The 12224-nt window shown below is 42.7% G+C and overlaps 1 protein-coding gene across 1 annotated transcript in view; it reads right to left on the bottom strand.

Annotated features, from left to right (window-relative positions):
- Positions 1-523: 523 nt before the first annotated feature.
- The window catches only part of MATN2 (matrilin 2), a 136683-nt gene continuing 124982 nt past the window's right edge, over positions 524-12224 (bottom strand). The window contains exons 14-19 of the mRNA XM_019642525.1: positions 8014-8427; positions 5552-5704; positions 3993-4064; positions 3536-3670; positions 3083-3181; positions 524-1587 (exon numbers count right to left, since the gene is read on the bottom strand). Of these exons, the coding sequence (XP_019498070.1) occupies positions 1532-1587; positions 3083-3181; positions 3536-3670; positions 3993-4064; positions 5552-5704; positions 8014-8427 (929 nt within the window). The 3' untranslated portion in view covers positions 524-1531. The remainder of the gene's footprint in view (positions 1588-3082; positions 3182-3535; positions 3671-3992; positions 4065-5551; positions 5705-8013; positions 8428-12224) is intronic.

Raw genomic sequence — 12224 nt, 5'->3', positions numbered from 1 at the left:
GCTCCATCTGCTTGCAGGGGCATTTGATTTCCTTCCCCCTTTCCTTCCTTTTTCAGGTCACCCCAACATCCTCCTGTCTAGATTGGGTGTCTCAGTTACCATAGAACCTTTTTAATGGTATTAATCATATCTGTCTCATTAAACTAAGGTCCCAGAGGACAGAGTCTCAACATTTTCATCTTCATCATTTATTATGTGACTGGCACATAATAATTCAAAAACCAGAATGAATAATGACTTGGAGGACTTAAACCTTTACTTAATTCTCATTGATATGCTTGTGGCTTTCTAGTACAGAATTTTACTTCGTTGATAGTAGGTTTTGAACATCTTGTACATTTACCATTATTTAATGTACTACCTCCTATCTGTTTGCTTCAGAAGATAATTTATGAGTAGTAGTCTGCCCAAGTACTTTGCCTCAGGTAAGGTAAACAAAGAACTCACTCAACGTACACTGAGGTGGCACCATCCTTGTGTCAGGTGCTCTTGGCTGCTGAAGAATAAAAACAAGATAATCTTGAGCATTTAAAACATGTTAGACTTTACTTAGTGTACATGTTAACCCATTTAATCCTCTTGACAATCCAATGAGATAGCACTGTTAGTCCCATTTGATACCATCAAGGCTTAGAAAGGTCACAAACTGGAATGCAAAACCTTTACACCTGAGACATACAGATCTAGCAAAACAAGGAAAATGGAGAAGTATTTCAAATTTTAGACAATCTTCAAGTTCAGTATCTTGGAATAATTGTAAATTTGTTGGCTTGATTGGAGGCCTTTGTTTCCCTTGAAGGCATTTTCGTCAGCAAGTTGGAGGAAGTTATAAACCCTGTGATCAAGTGTGTTTTAACAGCTTAAAAGAAAACGGGAGCAGGGGCAGTCTAGAGCCACTAGAGGGAGCCAGGACTTAACAAAAAGCAAAGTAAAAATGAGTTCATTGGAAGCAATGCCTGAACTGATTACATCTAACCCAAGTTAATACTTTACGTCCTAATGAAAATCTGTTTTTGGAATCAAATGGGTGACTCAAATATAAATATAAAGGTTTAATACTTTGAATCACAACTTTTATAACTTGGAAAGAATCATCAGATGCGATCTTCCCACTACCACACTGCCTTTTGGGAGGACATTCTGATGGAAACTCTGGTCTTGAAATATTTAAACAAGCTTATTCAAAGTATTTTGTTTGTAAGGCATCATTTGGCTTCCAAAACCCATGGGAAGGCTGTCACTTTAAGGCAGGACCAGGCAAAAGCAAATCACAGCCGCAGTATGTAACAGAGCATCTTGCATAGCTTATTTCTCACGTAAAGTCATTTTTGGATTCTGAAGGACTTTTTTTCTCATTAAATTTATACAAGTTAATGTCTACTTTTTGCCTTTATAGCAAACCGGCGTTCTCAGTACTAATTGTTTTACTTTACAACTTTACAGAATTAATGATAGCCTGAGCTTTGAGGCTCTGAACTATTTTGATTGTAATCTTTGATACAATGACGTACAAACACAGTATTTCAAATCTTCATCTGTATTTCAGGCGATTTTCTAGGGCTTCCATTCTCTGTGTCATTTCTTCTAGTAAATCTCAAGTTAAGGAAGAGGAATCCAAATTGCCTGTTTTTATTTACATTCAAATATAACGATTTAGTTACATAAAAATCTGTCCTAAAAATATAAGGCTTTGTTTATTTCTATTTATGTTAAGTATTTTAAAACCCTCACCTGTATTATAGTAACTAAAATATGCTACTAAGACTAAGTCTTTTTTCGGATTAAATACTTGAACATCAAAGCGGGATAGCTCAGTTCAACTTCTTTTGTAATTTTAATTCTAAGCACTGTTTGTAAATTAGTCTGTCATAGCACACCTCCCTGAGCCAGAATTGATAATGTTGGGAATGTGGCAAAGAGAAGAAAAGGATTAGGCCTTGGAAAGTAAGTTATGACAGAAGAAAGATGTAGAGTTTTCACTCATAATGCCAGATACGGCCAAATTTAGTAATGTGGTAGCAACCTTGAAGACTTCCGACCTGTGCTCTTTTATATAGAACTTCCTTAGTCTCTTGTGAAGTAGACCCTCAGAGTTGAGGGGGGAAAGGAAGAGAGGAGCATTAGAATAATTGTGCGTGTGAGTATGTCTGTCCGTGGTCTCCTCCCCCTCTCCCCCAGGCTCCTTCATATCCTCCACCAGCCCCCTTGGCAGAATAGCAGCCAAGATTCATCATCTGTTAACCACTGTCAGGTTATTTTTCTTAGGGGAGCATATTTTCAGTTTTCAGAAAGGAAATTGCTATATACTGTCCCTTATATAATCCCCTGGCACAGAGATAGTTGAGGATTACACCACTTCCCTATCAACTAGTTGATGCATGTTGAGATAGATATCAGCCAGCTTTAGTAAGCTCATTTTAAGTTCAGAGCAGCTGGCAGGATGTTCAGTGTGTAAAAGAACTAAGTCTTCATTTCCCCATTATCCCAAAATATTCCTTTTATTTGTAATATTGTTTTAATGAATCTTTGGATCCTGCTGTGTCCTTGGTGGAATGCTTCATCTTACAGTGCTGATATAAAAGATCTTTGCTGTCAAACCAAAAACAAAACAAACAACAAAAAAGGAAAAACCAACCACATTCCTCTAGAAATTACTGCCCAAATGTGGCTACAGTGTGGCTTGGGGCCAAAGGAAAGGTTTGGAGCTTAGACAAGAGTTTGAAACCTCTTCATTTTACATCGTTCTTTGCCCATACATACTGTACCTCAGACCAGTACATAACTTCCATTTCCTCCCAGCAAAGAGAGTTAATTAACTGTTTCTTCTTTGTATACTGACTGGCTGACGGGCCTTAATTGCTAAACCCTCTAGAACAGCAAGTACGTGCTTGGGCCTCGCCACCAAGCTTGGCTTGCTTTAGCTCTCAAACCTATCAGGCTGCTTAAGAAAAAGGCCTTTCCTGGAGTTCACTATTGACTATAGAAATAACTTCATTTGACTTACACCTACATGCAGTATTTGTGATGTTTTGATCTTTAGTCTTTGCATTCCATACAGAAGCATAATACTAGAAAAGGATATAGCGTTGTGTTAATTTTCTTACTTCTTCATTTGCAAGGTTCTGGAACATGATAAGGTTTTCACATTTGCATTGATCTGGTTTTTCTTCCAAAGGACTTCCTGAGAAAGCAGATGGAAAGTGTTTACCTCTATAACCCACCAGACTTCCCATAATAATAGGACTGAATCAGCATATGGAGGAAACCGTAGTGAAAGAAATGTTCAACTTTTTCCATGCAGCCAGATCCAGTAAATCCTAGGAAAGGGCTTATAACACTGGGCGTGGCTTTTCCTGTGGATTTGGGGAAGACCACTCCAGTTTCTTTTAGATTTTTAGTTCTCATTTTACTTAAGTTCTATTTTCCCCATCCTATTTCCTACTTCCTTCTTCCCTTTCCTCCTTTAAACTGAGTTTGTTGGCAAGCTCTCAGGGTGGTATCAGGTTAACTTACAGTGCATTTTACTGGGAATTACCTGAAGATTTTGTCGAGTGGAGAAGTTTTTGTGTAGATCGTGAAAGACTGTCTTCTTCAAACAGATATCCGTGTTGCACTGCAAAATTAGAACAGGAAAGTAGGTCTCGGATATTTATGGTGACTGGCTCAGACTCTGTAAAGAGAAGGAAAACTGAAGTCAAACCTGCTTAACACAGTTGTATAAAATAGCCATCAGCTGTCAGAGTAAGGTACCTGGTATTCTTAGTATGTGGTACACAGCTTTACTTTGGGACACACTGTGGCAATAAGACTGTCAGCAGAGAGGCTATTACCAAATATGGCTTAAGGTGTAGAGTAAATGTTTTCTATCTGATCCAGGGAAAAAGCCATAGTTAACATCATTCAGATATTTCACTTGACAACTTTTGTCTGGAGGGAAACCATGGTGGAAGCATCCACCAGAGGCTCAAAAAACATTGCTTTTTAAAATTTACCTGTTGGCTGGTGGACCCTCTTGGGCAATTCCCCTGCTGGGGAGTCCTGACTTCCATCAGAGTCTTCCAGAGCTGAGAGGAAAGAGGTGACCAAAAGGAGTGATAGTTGGCTGCATGCACACATGTGTACTTGAGGAAACTGGACCCAGACCAACCCTTACCTACCTGCCATAACCCAGGATATTTTGGTTTTATTTGGTAACGCCACAGATTCCAAAAGCAATTGGTTACCAGATAATCCAAGACCACTCTAAGGCAGTTCTCTCTAGTAAGGGAACCCTGGACCCCTCAAGTGCATCTTAAGAATGCTCCTTAAAATGTCTAGAAGGTAGGGTGGGAAAAAAAAGTTCTCCAAGAATTAAGTTGCAGTGGCAGCAGCTCCACTTGAGGCATTTCAGCTTGAATAAAACAGGCTAGAGGCAAAACATTACCTACTTGCATTAGAAATCTGAAAGGCATTCTTTCCCCATCTCCCTTCATCTCATTGTTTTTTTCCTTTATAGTATGGAGTAACATCATTTGGACTGGGATTTTATTGGTGACTGAACCTGGGACATGAGTAAAAGGGAAAATGGACAGAACTGCTCTATGTCAGCATGCCTTATGTAGGGCACAATTAGTGAAGTGGAGGAAAGCAGAGACCTCTTGTACATAACCAAATCTAAATTCTACAGGGCAGTCTAATGTTCTGTAAGCAGACGTAGTCCGTGCAGGGAGGCATTCTTTAAAGTTTAAGCAGTGAGCTTGAAAGTATTACCGTCCCTTCTCACTCCAATTTACAGGCATATCCGGAAATTACGTGTCAGCTCCTGATTTATATAATGGTTGTTTCTTAGTTAAAGGATCATCTCTACAGGGTGGTGAGGATTAAGTCTGCCTGTGTGTCAAAACGCTCATCAGCACAGAGCAAGCTCTTGAGCAATGCTGGCTCACTTTTGTCTTCTCCCCTCTTCTTTCTGTGTTCAGTGCTTCCAGATGTCACTGGCTCTGCATAGGAGGGAGGCACTTTTTTGAGCACTTTGAAGGAATGGGTTGAGAATTTCTCATTCAAAAGTTCATGCTGGGGCCGGCCAAGTGGCACGTTGGTTAAGAGCTGGCTTGGGACGCCAGAGGGCCCCAGTTCAGATCCCACATATGAGGGCCAGTGACACTGCCCTCTACAGCTAAGAAGCTGAACAACAGCTCAACCTGGAGCTGAGCTGCCGTGAGTTGCCGGCGATGGCATAGGCTGCAGCCCCTGCTGCAGTGGGTTGCCATGGGCTACCGTGTGTAGCCAGCAGCCAGCGTGAGCGGCCAGCAGCCGCCGTGAGCGGCCGTCCAGAAGCCGGCGACTGATCTGCCTCGCCCGGGAAGAGCGCAATGATGGTGCCAACTTGGGCCAGTGAAGCAACGTCCTCCACAACTAGACTGAAGAACAAAATGACAGCAACTTGTCTGTTCCCCTTCCCCCAATTCCCCAGAGCTGTTCCCATCCCCCAAATCCCCAATAAAAATCTTTAAAAAAAGAAGTTCATGCTGCCCTATTGGCTAAGATCTCTCCTAGACATAAGCTGTAGTACCTTCACATATGCCTTTCTTTAGTTTTTCACTTATCTCGCCCATTGTGCTGAAGTCTTCAGCATAGAAGAGATGCTTGTTTGTGGGCTCAGAGGCAATCTCTTGCAGTTCTTCCTCAATGGCTTTTCCTACCCCGACAGCATACATAGTTATACCTAAGGTACGAAGCAAATGAAGAACAAGGTAATTAGAGTTGTGTTCCCATGGTCTGGAAGTTGTCCCCAGAGCCAGCTAGATGTGTGGTTTGAAGGGTCCATGTTAACCTTTTATTTTCTCACCATTCTTATTTTGGCCCAATGAGCAAAAGAGAAGGACCCAAGAGAGGAAGGTGAGGCATCTAGGAGGTGGGGGAGCTAGACCATCAACCTGTTGCTCAGTTCTAGGCAAGGTCATTTAACAAATTTTAACTTTTCCCTAAAATAGCCTTGTTGATAAGGTAGAAAAGAGCACTATGGCTTACTAGATGGGAATCTCTTCCGAGAGAAATCTAAGACACTTACAACCTAGTTTCTACTTCTCAAAGGTACAGGATAGGAACCTTAAATGGCCTGGGGCAAGGTGAAGCTGCCTTCTGCCCACCCCTCGGGAGGACGAAACCTTGTGAGGAGGTGCTAGGCTCAAAAGGAGAACCTGCAGACCACTGGAAACCCCCAAAGTCATAAAAAAGAACCACCCCAAGAATCAACCTTAGATATCAAAGGGATATGAGATTGCTCCAAATGCTTTTCTCAACAAAATTCATCAGTAGAGTCCCTTACCATATAATCTTCATTTGAAAGTAAAATACTGAGAGCTTAAGTTCTACTTGATTTTCAACATTGTTCACCGCTTATATCTTATTCTAATTCATTGACTAGGTTTTTTAAAAATACACATAAAAAGGGCTCTTTAAGCCAAGGGGCAAGAGTTATGTCTTGTTCCAAGTCTGTGTAAGGCCAATAGCCAAGTTCAGCATATTTGTCTTGGAGCCCAGTGACTATGCACAACTTCCTAAAAAGGATAACTACTATTTTAAGATTGTGTTCGCTATGCATAGGGGTAATTAAATTCATTAGAGGATGTCACTTAGATAAATTTGTTGATTCAAGAACCAAATAAACGTCTTTTTCTCCTACCACCTGTCTTTGGGTGATTCATGGAAATGTGAGTGAGGGAAAGAATAAGGTAGATTGGTCTCAGTGTGACAAATAAAAGGGCTAACCAATGTCTTTGGAGACAAAATGCTTTCCCCAGTATTCAAAGAATGCAGGCTATAGTGGCCCCTGGGTTTGACATGAACTTTTGCAAGCTAGTCTAGAAGAAGAGGAACTGGGTGTGAGCAGCCAGTTTTACAATTCACCCAGATTATTCAGCAGGACACTTTGTGGCTACTACTATGTTGGGCTAGGAAAAAGTTGTGAATAGTGTGGTAAGCATTATCAACAAAATGGCCTTCACAAAGAGAGATTGAATGCTGATGTGAAACAGCCTTTCTGTGAAGGGCAATGGAGTTCACGAATGGGATTGCTAGCACTTTGACTCCTTTGTTCGTTCACTCAGCAAGTATTAGTCACACATGTACTACGTGCCAGGCCTAAGCACTGGGTTCATAAAGTCCTGGATGAAGTCATGGTCTGTGCATACCCCTCCCCCGTTACAGGACCTGCTAAAGCATTGTGCCCTCAAGAAGTTCTTAAAATGGCTTTTAAGCAAATTTCTTCACAACCTCAAGTTTCCTCATCTCCCCAAGGATCCCACACTCTACCTTAAGCTGTCTCTGCCAGCCATCCTAGGTTTTGGGTTTCCTTTCCCAAAGGCCATCCTTCTCTGTCACACTTCATATCTATCCGCAACTAAAGTAAGTAACCTCTAGTCCCTCCTGCATTATAGTTGGGGTCAGAACACCTCAGAGAAGAGGCTGAGCTCAGCTGAGCAACGAGTCACAATCTCCTCCGAATCACAATCTCCTCCAACGTTTTAATTTTCTCAGAAATTAATTTTGCCTCCTGCAAACACAAGAGTGTTTGGTATCCTAAGGCTATTGTGCTTTCAGTGTTCACTTGCAGTACTGGTTTTTTTTTTTAAAGTATCAGAGTTCCTCCCACCGGGAATCTGTTGTTAGATGTTTGGGGAGATATTTGGGACTGTCATGTATTTGTGGTTTAGCCAGAGACAGCACTTTGCAGGGTTGATTCTCTCCACTGGAGGTCACACACTGGCTAGTGAAGCACAATAGATTACTCAGGTGTGGTCTGTGTCTAGGGCTAATCGCACAATCTGCAAGACCTTCACATCCTTCCCAAATCCTTTAACTCTTGTGGGGTCCCTTTAAGGCCTCTAGGTGGCAGTTTAGTAAAAGAGTGTAACAGCAATTGACAGCCTTTCTGTACACTCAAAGAATCTCACTCCTATGACTAGCTGTGACCACTGAGTTTAAGAAACCTGAAGCCTTAGTGGTGTAAACCACACCTCCATCCCATTTTACCGTTGGCCTTGGCTTTACTGGCCCACTCGGAGACGTCATCCTGAGCCCGTCCATCTGTAAACACGATAGCCACTCGGGGCACCCGTGCGGAGAGAGGTCTGGCCCCTTCTGCTTGGGTAAAACTTCTTTCAAACATGTGTTTCAAGGCCAGCCCAGTCATAGAGCCCTTGCCCATGTATTTCATGTGGGCCACAGCTTTTTTCATGTCCTTGGCTGAGCTGAAGTTTCTCAGGGTAAACTCTGTGCGGACCTGCGTGGAATATTGGAGCAGACCTACTCGAGCGGCTTTGGGGGAAATCGCCAAGGAATCTATAATTCCAGTGACAAACTGCTTCACAATCTCAAAATTCTCTTCTCCAAGGCTCTTAGATCCATCGATCACAAAGATCAGGTCAATTGGGCCTTCAGAGCATCCTACAAGAAGGAAAGGAAAGTTGAGATAGGTAAATGATAAAAAAAAAATCATTTATGCACAAGAGTAGAAGAAAATTATACTTCAGTTGGAGGCATAACTACTTTGGAGACCCACTTTTGTTCTTTAGATAATATACAGGACAGACAGAAGGTGTTGGGAGAGACACACAGCAGAGGTACAAATCGTCTAGGAAACCAGGTCCACACTGTACCCTGGGTCACCGAAGCCAGGTCTGGAGGGACTGTGTGCAAAGTACACTGAAGGGTCTGACAGCACCCAAAAGATTCCTATAACTGTACTCCAGGAGGGTGACATCACCCCAGTACTGGCATTCTGACAGACAATGGAGAAGGAAATTCTTAAAATTCAGCTCAGCCATCACCTCTTCTAGGGAGCTTTCCTAGTAACCCAGCGTGCATTAGTTACTCTTTGTGTATCTCTAACACTACTAATTTATTCAACAAAAATGTGCTCATTGAGCATGTGCTTCATGCAAGGCAATAGGAAGGGCAGGATTGCAATAGTGACCAGGACAAAATCTCTGACACCAAGTTGCTTTTAGTCCAGTGTACCCTATGCCCTGTGCAGGAGCTGACTATGTGTGCGCCTAGTCCTCTCGTCTGCCAGTTATTCCTCATCAGGGACCATGCCCCATTCATGTCTGTACCCCCAATGCCTGGCACACGACAAGTTTGTTGACAGAATAAGTAAAGGAGGTGGTGTCCAGTATCCTACTGACCTATTAAAACTTAAAAATAGGGTTAGCTCAGTTGGTTAGAGCATCGTGTTGATAACAGCAAGGTTGCTGGTTCGATCCCTGCATGGGCCACTGTGAGCTCCGCCCTTCCTAAAAGAGTCAACTATACCATTGTAGCATGAAAACAATATGTAACCAATGACCATGGCTGTTCCCCAATAAAAAAATTTTAAATAAATACATAAATAAGTAATCACTGCGAATTCTTTATCTATATGGGAGCTTTCCAGGCAACTCAGATGGTTGACAGTAAAAGCTTTATGCAAATATTTAAGCAATCTGGGTGTGGAGAGTTTTTTTTTGTTACTTGGGGGGGCATAAGAAAAATTTATAGATCCCAAGTGGATGATCTCATTTCCAACAGTCTACAGTACGCAATACAACATCCTCTTATGTACCAAGCAAGCAGCTGGCCAATTTTTAATGTGAAGCACAATATAAGCAAGTAAAGACACACACATGCAAAAATACTTCTATGCCTGGCCTGAATAACAATGCCGACATGTGTGCGTGCGTGCGTGCGTGCGTGTGTGTGTGTGTGTGTGTGTGTGTGTGTTGGGGGCTTGGGTTCCTCTCTCCATTAAGTGCTTGTCTTCATTACTCAACCTATTGATTCTTTATTAGTGAAAGAGGAAAAGGCCAATTCAGAGCTTCATTTACATTCATAGCCTGTTCCTGAATCAACCAGAAAAAGACTGTCAGGTGGAATGCATGTGAATTTCAGAAATACCGGAATAATTTTCTGGCAGCAAATCTATTTTCTCCTCTTCCCCATACACTTTTTACTTACAGAACAAAACCAGCACTTGCAGGCTCCACGTACAGAGGGGCAGAGAAGGCTTCTCCAGGAAACAAGAATGCTAGGTGAAGTGGAAGGGGCATCAGGATGAGAGATGCCAGACTTTCGCTTTCAGTCAGGAAGAATGACAGCCCCACTTGCCAGCTACTTCTTTGCGGGAAGTTCACTCCAACTTTCCTTGGGCATTTTCTTTTTGGTAGTTAAATCAATTGATTTGCTTTGAGAGCTTAATTTTCACAGAGTTCCAGAATTCCTGGGTTGAATAAGACCTCTAAAGGTCATCTAGTGCAGCCCTCCTGTTGCTCACATATTTACAACATCCCTACCCAGTAGTCATTCAGCCTGGGCTTGAACACCTCTCCTGATGAGGATCTCATCACCTCACCACTGAAACCCCATCTTTGGACAGCTCTGCTGTTGATGATGACAATAGCTATCATTTGTCAAGCACTTAGAATATGTCAGTACTGGGCTAAGTACCTTTAAATACATTATCTTATTTTTTCCTCAAGACCATTCTGTGAGGTACAATCCTCATATTATAGATGAAGAAACTGAGACTCAGAGAAGTTAATTTTTCCAAGGTCACACAAGTGTATGAATGGGGGTTCAAATCCAGATCTGTCTGATCCAAAGCTCATGATCTCGACTGATTAATGACACAGTTTCCCTGAGAGAAAGTTTCTTTGTCCTCTTGCTGAGCTGCAACCTCTACCTAGTGTCTGTTCTTTCCCGGGGGGTGGAGGGTTGGGGGAGAGGGTCATAGAAATCATGAATGAGGTGACAGTCACTTTGGTATTTGAATGGTACCTCAAGACTTTTTTTCTACAAAGACCCCCAGGTTCTTCCTTTATTTATTTATTTTTAAAAAGATTTTATTGGGGAATTGGGGGAGGGGAACAGTGTTGGGGAATTGGGGAAGGGGACCAGTCAAGTTGTTGTTCTTCAATCTTCATTGTGGAGGGCGCCAGTCGCCATCTGCCTGTCCATCGGCAGCTCATAGCCTCTAAGCTCAAGGTGCTGTGTTCAATCTTAGATGCAGGTGGGCATAGCCACCATCCCATGCGGGAGTCGAACCAGCAGCCTTGTTGTTAAGAGCACACGCTCTATCTACTGAGCCATCCGGGTGGCAGCTCAGCTCAAGGTGCTGAGTTCAGTCTTAGTTGCACGTGGGCATAGCCCACCATCGAACAGGCAATCTTGTTACACCAGCTGAGCCATCTTGCCACCTGTTGGCAGCTCAGCGACAGCTCAGCTCGGGCACAGTGTCACTGGCCCATGTGGGAATCGAACCAGTGGTCCTGTTGCTCAGAGCTCGTGCTCTTAAGCCAACTCTTATCCAACTGAGCCACTTGGCCAGCCCCACTTCCTTTATTTTTCACTTGACATTGTACTGCACTTCACCATGATGGTTTCTAAATCATGTTTGTCTCTATCCTTTCTCTTAAAATTTTTTTCTATAAAATAATACATGCACATGGAACAAAGTTCAAACATTACAAAAGAGTATTTATGTGTGTGTGTCTCTATCATCTACCTATCATCTATCTATCTATCTATCTATCTATCTATCTATCTATCTATCTAGCTAGCTAGCTAGCTATCTGGAGAAAATGGATGTCAGAGGAAGCCTCTGACAAAATACAGCAGCGGGGGCCCGGCCGAGTGGTGCATTGGTTAAGAACTGGCTTGGGACGCCAGAGGGCCCCAGTTTGGATCCCACATATGAGGGCCAGTGACGCTGCCCTCTACAGCTAAGATGCTGAACAACAGCTCAGCCTGGAACGGGGCTCCCAAGAGTCGCCAGCGACGGCGTAGGCTGCAGCCCCTGTGACAGTGGGTTGCTATGCGCTACCGTGTGTAGCCAGCAGCCAGCGTGAGCGGCCGTCCAGAAGCTGGCGACTGATCTGCCTCACCGGGGAAGAGAGCAATGATGGTGCCAACTTGGGCCAGTGAAGCAACATCCTCCACAACTAGACTGAAGAACAAAACGACAGCAATTTGTCTGTTCCCCTTCCCCCAATTCCCCAATAAAAATCTTTAAAAAAAAAAAAAACCCCAGCAACGGTAATATACTATAAAAACCATTCAGCACCATGTTGATTTCACCTACAATATCTTGGGATTACAGCCAGAGTTACTTCATTCTTTTTAACAGCTGTATAGTATTCTACAGTATAGCTACACCATAATTTATCTAATGAGTCTCTTATGGATGGACATTTACCTTGTTCCCAATT

Source organism: Hipposideros armiger, unplaced genomic scaffold, assembly GCF_001890085.2.
Source record: "Hipposideros armiger isolate ML-2016 unplaced genomic scaffold, ASM189008v1 scaffold_70, whole genome shotgun sequence".
NCBI classification, from domain to species: domain Eukaryota; kingdom Metazoa; phylum Chordata; class Mammalia; order Chiroptera; family Hipposideridae; genus Hipposideros; species Hipposideros armiger.
Note: the sequence above shows the minus strand (reverse complement) of the source record. Positions and strands in the feature narration are given on the sequence as shown.